Genomic DNA, 12,485 nt, shown 5'->3' with positions numbered 1-12,485 from the left:
ACTTCTTCTGGCTCAAGTGGGTGCTTGACCCCCCTCTACCCCTGGCCCCATCCCGACTCCACCCCATCCTGCCCCCATTCCAACCCCTTCCTCAAATCCCTGCCCCAGCCCCACCTCTTCCCCGCCTCCTCCCTTGAGGGCGCCATGTTCCCGCTTTTCCCCGCTCCCTCTCAGAGCTTGCTACAGCTGTTTGGTGGCAGCAAGCGCTGGGAGATAGGCAAAGGAGTGGGGACACAGCGCGCTCAGGGGAGGAGGCAGAGGAGGAGGTGAGGCGGGGCTGGGAGCTTGACTATCGGTGGGTGCAGAGCACCCACTAATTTTTCCCCGTGGGTGCTCCAGCCCCTGAGCACCCACAGAGTCGGCGCCTATGCTCCCCTTCGGTTAAACTTTATGATAAAAAACCATGTAGTTCTTGTGGCACCTTAGAGACTAACCAATTTATTTGAGCATGAGCTTTCGTGAGCTACAGAAGTGAGCTGTAGCTCACGAAAGCTCATGCTCAAATAAATTGGTTAGTCTCTAAGGTGCCACAAGTACTCCTTTTCTTTTTGCGAATACAGACTAACACGGCTGTTACTCTGAAACATGTAGTTCTTGTTTCTTATCCAGAGGACACTGCTCCAACTTCACTATTGGATTTATTACAAATAGCTCTTAAACAGAAGAGATGTTTTATGAAGTGAGCCAAATTCTTACAGGCATTCTGCATACACTTCAGGGTGGAAAGTCCAAGTATCCAGGGTGCATCATGTTTATTACCGGACCCAGCAAGTGGCTCCTATCCACAGCTTCCCATATAAATTATTCGAGATGCTGCGAGAAAGAGACTCTGGGGAATAGACAATATGTGGAGCTGCTGCTGCCTTGAATATGGGCACACATTGATGCTGTTTTTTTAGCAGCATTTTGGGGTGGCATTTCACATAGTTCCAGAATCTGGCCCTATATACATGTGCATCTGTAACTGTTTGATTTTCTTTCAAGATTCCTTCTAGGCAAAATAATAAAACATTTGTCATAATTTTTTAGAAGAATTACACAGATTTTTTTGCAAAAATATACAAGAAAGATACAATAACGAAGCATTGTAGCTTAATTTTGTGTCTAACCAACCTTGGCAATGTCCCTTTATTAGTCAGAGGGCTGGTGTGTGTAGAATCTCCGCTGCTGTTGAATTCCAAAAGCGAGGAAGCCAGGGAAAACCAAAATATAAGTAACACGTAAACACATCCAGGCTTTTTTTCATCCTTGAATTTGTATGACAGAAAATGCACATCTGCACAAACAAATTTTATTTGTTTAATGTAAAATATAAAGCTGTGCATTGGAGGGAGAGACTAAGCTGTGACATTCCGCATTGTAGTATGTTCGCCCAGTCCTGTACTGGAGCCATTGGGATTACTCATGTGAGAAAGCACTGTTAATGTAGAGAATTTGCAGAGAGGGCTCCCAAACGGATGTTGTTTTTGATTACACTTGTTACAAGATGTTCATCTTATTCTTAACTGTCTGCAAAAAATGGATGTATTTCCTACAATTCATAGCCCAAATTCTGGTTGATCTTCTAACCATGCAATACATTGACTTCAGTAGAATTCCATATGGTATTTAAGACCAGGGTAGAATTTTGCCCATAGTATATTTCCTAAAAACAGATAATTTAACTAGAAATGTGATATCTTCTCCGCTTTCTCCTCTTGATATCTGTTTGCAGATTACCTCAGGAATGGTGATAAGCACATTTGTGTCTGCTCCTATCTTGTATGTTTCTGCTTGGCTATTGACCATTCCATCTATGGATCCAAACCCATTGGCATCTGCAATCCAAAATGTTAGCTTTGATATAAGTATTGTCAGTCTCGTCTCCCTGGTAAGTATTGATAATACAGTAAGGTGAAGGAAATACCCAAACCACATTAAATGGCAGTAAGGTAGTGACAAACAGCAAGCCAGGTAATTGAAAGACAAAATTGTCATTTCATCACTCTTACCCTCTTGTAGGAGAGGAGAGAGAGAGGCTCTCCAATGTAGGGTAAATGGTCCACCGTAAAGCTAACATGAACGAAGTAGTTGTAAAAAAGGAATGGTCCGGTGGTAAGGGTATTAAGCAAAGGACTTTGGAGATCCAGGTTCAGTTCCCTGCTCTTGCACAAACTGCCTGTGTTGACTTGGGGCAAGCCATTTGGGTGCTCTGTGTTTCAGTTCCTATCAGTAAAAATGAGGATAATTGCACTTCCCTTTCTGACGGGGGGTTTTGAGGACAAATACATTACAAATCGTGAGATGCTTAAATACTAGGCCTATACACATCTGTGTGGATATTTTTGCCCACTGGCCCCCACTCTTACATCCAAAAAAGGTGCTGGCAGGGGCTATTGCAGTAGCAAAGATAGAAGTTAAAGCTGAGGCATCTCTCTGAGCTGAATGCCTCCACAGTCTTGGCTAGTGAGAGCAGTTAGCATGGAAGTTATTTAGCATTAAAATGTTTGGGAAATTATTTTCCTGGCAACAACCTCTGGTTGCCTGGTTCATAAAATAGGTTGGGACATCCCAGAATGCATCATTTGCCATCATTACAATGCCATAGATAGCTTTGTTTGTTTTTTTTAACGTAAGTTAAAATATCCATGCTGAATGGTTCCCACAGCCTTATAAGCTGGGCCATTCAGCACAGTTTCTGAGTTTCACTCCATTTTTAGCTTTGGAGTTCATCTTTCCAGAAGCTATGTCAGACTTATATTTGCATTTTATGCCTTTTGTCAGAGTGCTTCTTTTTGATATTTCTAATAAAAGGCGGGAAAGTTTTATGTTGAGATATGAAATATGTGATGATAAATGTAAAGAAACTGGTGTGATTAACTGGTTAAATTCTTGTGTTGTAAGCAGTTGAATACTCCCTAAAGTTTTATTAATTTAAAGGAAAGGATAAATGTCACGCAGTTTAAAAATAAAATGCATGTAAATTAGTCCTTCATAATAAGCAAAATTTTTCTCCTTACTTATTATCAATTTTGTGTACGAAGATAAACTTCTCAATGTAGCTCATGGGTACCTTTTGAAGAAGTGTGAATATTGTTAACCTGGATCATTAAATATCTCAACAAAACCTTGAAAGAGTTGACAAAACAGAAGAATATAGAGTGGGGCACTGACTGTGACATTGAGGAGAAATGGAAGGACAGCCACAACTAGGACTTGCATCTTGGCAATCAACAAGCCTTTGTGGGGATTGTAAGAGAGGAATGGGTAGAAGCTGTGTCTTAAACTAAAAAAAGAGAGAGAGAGTGAGAGAGGGCGTGCACCAGATCCACCTAGCCTGAGCACCCCTAAGGAGGCATGGGTGGCTCTTCAGCATTTTTTCCACCCCTTTGTTTGTGAGGGGCAAGCAGCCTCCAGCTTGATATGACATGATAGAGCAGCTTTAACTTGCCCCAGCAACAGCAGTCCCCTAGAAGTCACACCATCCCAAGCACACAGAAGAACTGCACTGTGGCTATGCCTCCTATGGCAAGGGGACTGGGAGCTGGTGGCATAGAGTTGATGCTTCCAGCTTTGTTATCTAAAAACAAAAGGAAGTGGCTTGTTGGATGTTTAATTCCTGTATGTTAAGCCTGAGTGCTCATCTTAATTTTTAAAAGTCCTAAATTGAACTCTTATTTCTTTTGTGTATTTCAGATCTGGTCTCTTACTGTTATTCTTTTGAGTAAGAAATATAAACAGCTTCCTCATATGCTGACGACAAACTTACTCATTGCTCAGGTCAGTACCATGTAGAATATAAAAATCTTTAGATACAAACTTTTTTTTTTTTTCTGAGAAATCGCTGTGTGGAAAGCTTACTTTATAGATATATGATGAAGGGAAAAAAGATCTAACACATTACTTTCTAAATAGCTTCAGTGTTACTGTGCCTCAGATTTTGTGTAGTAGACTGTATAGTATTTACTGTACAGAACAATCATTTGTGATTCTGTTGGAATAAATGATTATAACATTAAAGTCTCTCTGATAGAACTGTTTTTAGAGTAGCAGCTGTGTTAGTCTGTATTCACAAAAAGAAAAGGAGTACTTGTGACACCTTAGAGACTAACCAATTTATTTGAGCATAAGCTTTTGTGAGCTACAGCTCATTTCATCGGAATGCATCCGATGAAGTGAGCTGTAGCTCACGAAAGTATATGCTCAGATAAATTTGTTAGTCTCTAAGGTGCCACAAGTGCTCCTTTTCTTTCCGATAAAACTGTGTCTCAAGCTGAGAAATAGAGGAAATTCAGAGGGAAAGCTCAGATTTGGAATACATTCTTTTCTCAATTTTATATGTGTAATTCTAAGTGGTGATAATCATATCTCTAAAAATAGCATATATCTTTTCATCCCAAAATGCTTCCCAATCTACATATACAGTAAGCACATATATATATATACATGAAGCCATCTTCATTTGGTTGCTGTCAGCCACTTGAGGACATCTGGTACACAGCAGATGGCCCAACAGTGAGAGGGAAATGTTGGCTAAGGACACCGGAGCAAAACCCTGTATTTGAGAAAAGAACCGTGGAAGCTTTAAGGTCCAGACTTGACAGAAAAGATTTGGATTTATAAGTTCTCTGCTGCAAGACTTGCGTAAATGGAGTAAATTTCATGAGAATGCCACGTGTACTGAGAGAAAAGACTGAACCACCCTTTGCTCACTGGAATCTGTGTGTGTGCTTCTTTTTCCCCATGCTTTGCAAATGTTACTCTTGCCTATCATATAGATAGGATCATAAACACGCAGCACAAATTCATACAGTAGTTGCGGGACTGTTCTCTCAATACACATCTGTAATTCCCATTGATACAAGTAGGAGTGAGTTACATGTGCCTAGCATTGGGAGAAAAGACCATATAAGACCTTCTTCCCTGGAAGTCAACTGCAAAACTCCCATGGAGTTCAGTGGGAGGATGATGGCGCCTGTTGTGTGCATATGCAGCAGACCTTTTTCTTAAGTATAATATTGATAGAAATATATAGTACATGATATTAAAACCAGCGAGGGTCCGTTGACTATTATGGAGTCCATCCTTTTCAAATATGGTTTGTTTAAATTAGACACTTCTTTTTTATAACTGCAAGTTAACTTCAACTGTAAAGGTTATTTTTCTTAAATTTGTATTATAGTAATTTATCTGGGCCTCTTCACTACTAAGATTATCCTTGGACAGGTTGTGTCCCCAAGTGTGAATTATTTACCCGATAATTCTCCCAGATATCCAAACCTCAATCAGCCTCAGGTTTTTTTCAGTGCCCCTAAAACACTTCAGACAAAAAGGGTATGTAATGCATTTTATAAAATTTGTTTTCTGAACCCTCTTACTTCAGGTTTCTCTAACTCTAGAGTATGTTTGTTGTCAAAAATAGAAAATCCCTGAAAAATAAATGCTTATGTCAGTGACGTAGCCTTAACTTTGAGAGCACTATTGCACTGCTTTAATGCTGTGAAAACTCCTTTTTAAATATCTGAGAATTCATAAATTCAAACAAAATTCAGTTGTCTGGCTGCAGATCGTGGATTTTTGACAACTGTTGTATCTGTGCTACACTATTTATTTTTCCCCTCATATTTTAATTTCAATATTCAAATGATTGCAGCTTCACTCTCCTTTCACAGGTTGTTGCCTGCATTGGAATGGTGATGTGGAATTTCATTATTAGAGAGAGAAACATCACTCTGAAGATTCTGGTGTTCATCTTGTTATACAGCTCGCTTTATAGTACTTATTTGTGGACAGGTAAGTTGGAATGTGAATAACTTCTGCTTTCATGTGGTAAAAATAAGTATTGTAGTGTGCAATTAATGTTCTAGAGTAATTGATTGTACTCTGGAGAGTCATCTTTCCTCACATTGTATGTTAATCGTTTATTTAATACTATAAATGTGCACAGTTCTGTACAGTGGTAGGTCATTGCCAAACAGAAACACTGCCTGCACTGGGGAGCTTACAGTCTAAGGCCCTGATCCTGCAATTGGTAGCTTGTGGATACACTGCTGTGCCTATGCAGAGCTCCATTGACTTGAGTGCAGTTCTGCATAGATGCAGCAGCCTGCTTGTACTGAACAAATTGCAGGAATATGCCTTAAAGACAAAAGCAAACACAGAGTGAACAGTGGGGTGTAGCCTTTTAACATGTCATAAATTGTGGGGGGGTTTTCTGTAGGTTCCTTGGGATGGAGACAGTGGTTGATTGCTGTATAATAGCAGAGCTTTGGGGAAGTTATACTAGGCATATGAGGGGGCATGGAAGTGTACAAAACAGATCAAAAGAGGTGGAAGGAAAACTTGGGTAGCCTTATGTGAGTGTGACGGGATGTACCAAACCTGCACGGGGCCAACAGGGTCCAAGAGGCCTTGCCCCTGCTGCGCATGCTCAAGGTGGAAGGGACAGATAAAAGGAAGCAGCCCAGCTCAGTCTGGGCTGGCTGAGGAGGAGGAAGGATGTGTGCTGCAGGCTCCTGCAGAGACGCCTATGACTCTCCAAACGGTGGGAACTGTGGACCTGGACTATGCTGTGGATGACCAGCCAACTGCGGAGCCCGACTGGCATGTCGAGCTGCTGCCGGCTGGGGAGAGGCCTGAAATGCACCTTGCGGTAGAAAGGACCCAGGGAATGTTGATAGAAGCTGATGCTTAAACTCTTAACAGGGAATTTGCCTGGGTTCCCTCCTTTCCTTTCCCCCACCCCCCTGCTTGCCAGTAGGTGTGGCTACTGCTTGTTTGCTCTGCCCTGCCCAGGTGCTACAGTCTGACTGACTGTTAGCCTGCTATTACCTGCCTCAGCCAGGAGGCCCATGGGCCATAGTCTGTTGTCTGCTTGGCTCCGCCAGGGGTCCCGAGCTCTCCTTGTTGTAATTACCTGATCCCACAGGGAGTCCCAATGACCATGTGATGGGATGTACCAACCCCACATTGGGTCAATGGGGACGGCCCCACTCAACACACAAGATCCCCCGTGACAGTGAGGGTGACCATGTGGTTATTTGAGTTTTCCTGCATCATGTAGATTATGGGTTTTTAGCTTTTTATTGGCCTTTGATGAGGAAACATGAACAGGCACAGACAAGGTTTCTTGTGAGGAAACTTTAGCCCGGCTTGAAAAGGCCTCTCGCCCCTCCTGTACTACTCAGTCACACGTGTCTCAGGACCAGTTTTAAGTGGGCAGCCTCTTTGCACTTGCATTTCATTCACTCATACCCACATACAGTTAGCCCCATAAAGGCAAGGCATTTCCCAATGGGAGTAGCTGGTTGAAAATCAGGCCCCTTATTTAGACGCCTAATTATGGACTTAGGACCCCAGCTTTGGTTGACCATTTTTAAAAATCTTATCCAGTTTTTTTCATAAATATGGAAGTATGTAGTTTGCTAACTTCCTGAGTTGTGAGGGACTGATAATAGAATTTGGAAGTCCAGCTCAAAGACACTGTTGTGCGTATGTAAAAAAGTGCAGAGTTTCTGATTATGTTCATATTTAGCTATCTAAAATAGATCAATAATGAATCTATAATTGTTATAGTGTTCAACTGGTCAATACGTTGATATAAAACCTGCTACTAATGAGCAACTATAAAAACAAACTGCTCATGTCTAACATCCTTATGACATCTACTAAATGTTTATTAATCCATTAGAAACCATTTGTAAATGGAACCTTACTGTACAGTGAGCCCAAGTTTATTTAACATTTTAAATACCTATTTAGAATGTAACTTTTGAAGGTAATAGTTTTTGTATAATTTTGTCATAGAAAAACTAGGAAAAAAACATGGTAGCTTGTAGCTTTTGACTTAATATATTGAGGCACTAGAAAGAAAAAGTCTTACCAGCTGTGTGATATTGGATACCAGTTGTAGTGTATCTAGACTCTTCAATTGTTACCTTTTTTTTTAATGAAAAGTAATAAAGCAGACATTTCTATTGTTTTCTTAGGTTTCCTCTCTCTGACTTTGCTGCTGTTAAAGAAAAGAGACGTAATAAAGATACCTGTTGGCTTTATCATCGTAGCTGGATGGGGGTAAGTCGGCAGAAGTTTCCTGCAGAATAAGTGGGAAAATGCAAAATAATTATTTTCTTGACACACTTTGTATTTTGCTGTTGCAGCATCCCAACACTTCTAGTGGGAATCTTACTAATAACTGGTGAAAGTAACCCTGACAGCATTGACTCAGCTTTTTTTTATGGAAAATATCAGGTATGAATGTTTCTCTTCACCCCTTTTGACACTTGCCTTTCACAGTATGTTACTGAGAAACTGTTTGTTTTCTCTCTTTGCTTTACATATAACTAAAGAGCTTTCTTCCAAGTACAGTTTACAGTACTGGCAATGCAAATACTAGGGATCAAATAGCCACTACTCAGCTTGGAGGCTGTGGTATTAAAATGTTTTTCTGTAACAAACAGTTATGAAAGACTGTTTGAACAGGGAGCCTTTTTGGCAACACTGACAAAAAGAAAGCAGGGACTGAATAGCCTGGGAGTGATGATGGGCAGTAAATCCCTCATCCTCTAGGTCAGTGGTTCCCAAACTTTTTACTAAGGCAACCCACCAACTGCATTTTGATTTGTTTACTTTTTAACCCACCTGGAGTCCAAATTCGTTGGGGGCACAAAATCATAGGCCAGCATCCTTCTTTCTCCTCCCCTGCTGCCTTGCCCTGCCAAGGGGCAGTGGCACCCTCTGCCCCAATGCTGCAACCCTAATTCTAGCCCGATGCAGAAGGGGGGTAAAGTTATAGAATGAGCCACGCTCACCTTATAGTCCCCCTGTAGCAATGGCTCCTGTCCCGTGAGACTGGACTTGGCTCCCCACTTCAGGCATTGCTGCCTGTTGCACAGGGTTGCAGCGTCCCTCAAGGTTGGCCCGGCCATCCTTCTTTCATGAGGGAAAGGCGGCCGAGCCAAATTTGAGTGCGTGCCCCATGTGGCACGTCTCAATGCTTGGCGTGGGGGAACTGGGCTCTGACTCAAGGGACAGGAGCTGCCACTGCACAGTGGGTGCAGGGCAGGTTTGCTTTCTAAACCCCTGATCCTGAGGCTTCCCCTCCGCATTGGGTCTGCAACCCATCTACAGTTTTCCTGCAACCCTCTGGTGGGTTGCGACCCACCACTTGGGAAACACTGTTCTAGGTTACCAGTTTGAATCCAGCTTAGCTTGGTAGTTAGCTAAAGTTGTTACCATCTAATGGCTGATCAGTGGTCTTGATCAAGGTCCTATAGACAGGTGTCCACGCTACTAGAACATTACACCAAGTGGCAATAACTAGCATCCTCGTTGGGAGTCTTGGCAGAGAAACGAAGGACTGAAAGCGCCTGGAGTCTGAACTACACTCTTACTGATAAATTGTTCATTCATCTCTGGCATGACATACACAGTTGGGGCAATGTGAGCTCCCCTTGTGGTTTTACTTTCCCAGTGGATCTAGAGGACGTGAGTATGCAGGGTTGTCAATCTGATACCTGTCACAAGTACTAACAATCTCCAAATTGATACTGTGTGTTGATGGCAGATCTGTCAGACAGGCTAATTGGACTTGCAGAAGGAGAGGGGGTGGAAAATGGAGCCCTGCAAAAGGAGGAAAAGAGAGTGTACTTGTCCTTGGAATAAGAATCACAGAAGAAGGAGAAATGGGGGGAAAGGACAGGAAGTAGCTGAGAGCTCTCATTGCCTGGAGAGAAGGGTTCCTACAGAACAAAAGCCAAAGAAAAAGAACCCTCTGTGAGTTATCCAGGCTGGGAAGATCAGCTTAGCCAAGCATGCTGAGTGGACTTTTAGCTGCTGTTATGTCCTTGTGGCATACATATAGAAATACATTTTGGTTTGTTCAGATTTAGGTGCTCCTCGAGGGTTGGATTCTAGAAAGTACTGGTATTCAATGTGTCAGAAAACAAGCTTTTACATTTTCTTATGTTAAGGTGGCATATTTTTTTCTCTTGATTTTCCTCTGACAGATGGTTACCACAGCAGTGACTCTATTCATCAGCATTCTGATATCAGGTATCTCACTTCTGTGTATGAACAGAAATGAACAGGAGACTGACTATGAGATATTGAACCCATATTCACATAATGGCCAGAGGGAGAACTCTGAAAGGGAAGGGAATGAGGAGAATCCGACGTCAAGCAGTGGCTCTCCACCTTTCGCAGAATCCACTGCAGAAAGAGGTACAGTGCCTGGCTGTGCAAAAAACTGGGAGCTGGGGATAAACCATAATTCTGTGCATGAGTTTAACCTCTACTTGCTGGAAAGGGGAGCGGGAGGAGGGGAAAAGCTTGTCTTTGTCAGTTCTTGAGAAATGCTAAGCTGCTATGGTGATGCGTGAAAATATAACCTTAATAGCGCACTTTCTCTCAGTTATTTTAATATGATGATTTAAGGGAGGTTTCTTAGTTATCACTATACCTAGTACTGTGGGCGTATGTGAAAGATCTCATTAATCAGGCATCTCTGACTGTTTCATCTGCACCCTGCCCACTAACCCAGCTCTTTCAGGACAGTCAAACTATTCCTTGTCCTCCTTATTTGGATTTAGTGTGCTTAGTTATGCCAGTGCTCCCTTACGTTGTTTATGTAGCCAAGAGCACCTACATTGCTCCCATAGTTGTAATGCTGTGTTTTGAAAACTTTTTAGTATATTAGGTGTCTGAAAAAGACCCTCTCTGAATGGAAGCTGGAAGAGAGTTGTCACACCCTTCTCCTTTAGGCAGTCAGTAATTCGTATAAAAACAACAAGGAGTCTGGTGCATCTGAAGAAGTGGTGTTTTGCCCATGAAAGCTTATGCCCAAATAAATCTGTTAGCCTTTAAGGTGCCACCAGACTCCTTGTTGTTTTTGTGGATACAGACTAACATGGCTACCCCCTGATACTTGGCACTAATTTCTTGACACTAATTTGTATATTTTCAGATGTACAGTAAATGTTCTTCTTTTAGAATATTATAGAATAATTTTGTTTTCCCATCACATTACTGTAAATCAGGGAAACTATAACTATCCCTTTAATACTTAATATTTTTAATAGGTTGCTGTTCATGTCAAACAATAAATGGTGAGTTATGCCGCTCTGGAGAGGGAGAGCCAGTGTCAAATGCCACCTCTAATGATAGCTGTACTCCTCCCACCGAGACAGGTACGAGAATAATGTATTCCCATATAATATTCCATCTATTGCACTGACTAATTTAGTTTTGCTACAATAGCAGTAAAAATTAAATTGGGAGATGTCATCACTTTAACTGTTCTACTTGGACATCCTGAACTTCTAATTAAAATAGAAAGCTTTTGCCATCATGTAACTTCTTATAGTTTACACTCTGCCATCAGAAAAAATACTACAACTGTCTTATTGTCCAGAACTATTAATTTGTAAGAGACCATTTAGAAAGCTGCACAGAATGCAACCCTTTTAAGGGGATTTGTCCTCAGAACTTTCAGCACTAGTCTTCACACAGGGGATGGGACTTTCAAGGTATAGGGCACCTCTATCTGTTCATAAATTCCTGGTCCTAAACTGTTGGAGTTTGCATCAAGTGCCTGATCCAAGGTCTATAGAAGTCTTTCTATTGATTTCAGTGGGCTCTGGATCTAACACTGTAGATTGTATTTTGCCCTCGTATGGAACGTTCCCTTCCAAGTGTATTTGTTTGAGGGGGCCCAAAGAGCCATGGAAATTGAAGAATAGTTCACAATGAACTTTGTGCACCCTGCAAGAACCCTTGGTCCAGCCCATGCAGATGTTTACTTCTCAGTAGCCAGCAAAGTGATCGTGCACACTGCAGCCTTCCTTAGCTGCACACTTTACAGGCAGCTCCATTCCATATGTACTGCATGCACAACATGTAACTTTCAACAGGTCCGAACTCTTTGGAACCCAAGCCATTTCTCACTGCAACACTTAATCAGGTCTCCTCAGTGAGGGCTATTTCCACACAGGAAGTTATAAGCAATTGAAAATGGGGTTACAATGGAAGCTCATGTAACCTTTACTATAGCAGTTGATCATGCTTCCCACTGTTACACCGAACTGCAGTGACACATACCCTGTTTTGTGTGTAGTACATATTACTTCGTGCAGTTCTTTTCTTGCCATCTAGTGGCAGGTATGGAGAACTTTTAAATAACCACTACTAAACTTTGCGCTAGTATAGAGCTGTAATTTAGGCAGCAAAAGGTTTTGTTGTGTAAAGTTTTCCTGGTTAGAGAGAGAGCAACCATCTCCACCAGAAATCAACCAGTCCGCTTTGGAACAGATGTCTGAAAAATTTATAGTTAAAGCTAACATTAAAATTTCCCTTTTTGTGCATGCATCCTCAGCACAGAAATTAAAATTGGTATTATACATGCAAATTTCAGAAGTAGTAATAGGGTAGTTCGTGCATGGACTTGGAGCCAGGAACTCCTGAGTTGTTCAAGACTGCAGTGTGTGTCAGCACTGATTAAATCAGTCATT

At 41.7% G+C, this 12,485-nt stretch overlaps 1 protein-coding gene across 4 annotated transcripts in view; it reads left to right on the top strand.

The window, feature by feature from the left end:
• Positions 1-12,485, top strand: part of GPR155 (G protein-coupled receptor 155) — a 45,919-nt gene that overhangs the window by 25,047 nt on the left and 8,387 nt on the right. For all 4 annotated transcript variants that reach the window (XM_077830519.1, XM_077830521.1, XM_077830520.1 and 1 more), the window contains exons 5-11: positions 1,715-1,870; positions 3,676-3,759; positions 5,652-5,772; positions 7,968-8,052; positions 8,139-8,229; positions 9,987-10,200; positions 11,058-11,165. In XM_077830519.1, the coding sequence (XP_077686645.1) occupies positions 1,715-1,870; positions 3,676-3,759; positions 5,652-5,772; positions 7,968-8,052; positions 8,139-8,229; positions 9,987-10,200; positions 11,058-11,165 (859 nt within the window). The remainder of the gene's footprint in view (positions 1-1,714; positions 1,871-3,675; positions 3,760-5,651; positions 5,773-7,967; positions 8,053-8,138; positions 8,230-9,986; positions 10,201-11,057; positions 11,166-12,485) is intronic.

The sequence above is a fragment of the Eretmochelys imbricata genome, chromosome 11 (assembly GCF_965152235.1).
Source record: "Eretmochelys imbricata isolate rEreImb1 chromosome 11, rEreImb1.hap1, whole genome shotgun sequence".
NCBI classification, from domain to species: Eukaryota; Metazoa; Chordata; order Testudines; family Cheloniidae; genus Eretmochelys; species Eretmochelys imbricata.
The sequence above is the reverse complement of the archived record's forward strand: the minus strand, read 5'-3'. Positions and strand labels throughout refer to the sequence as shown.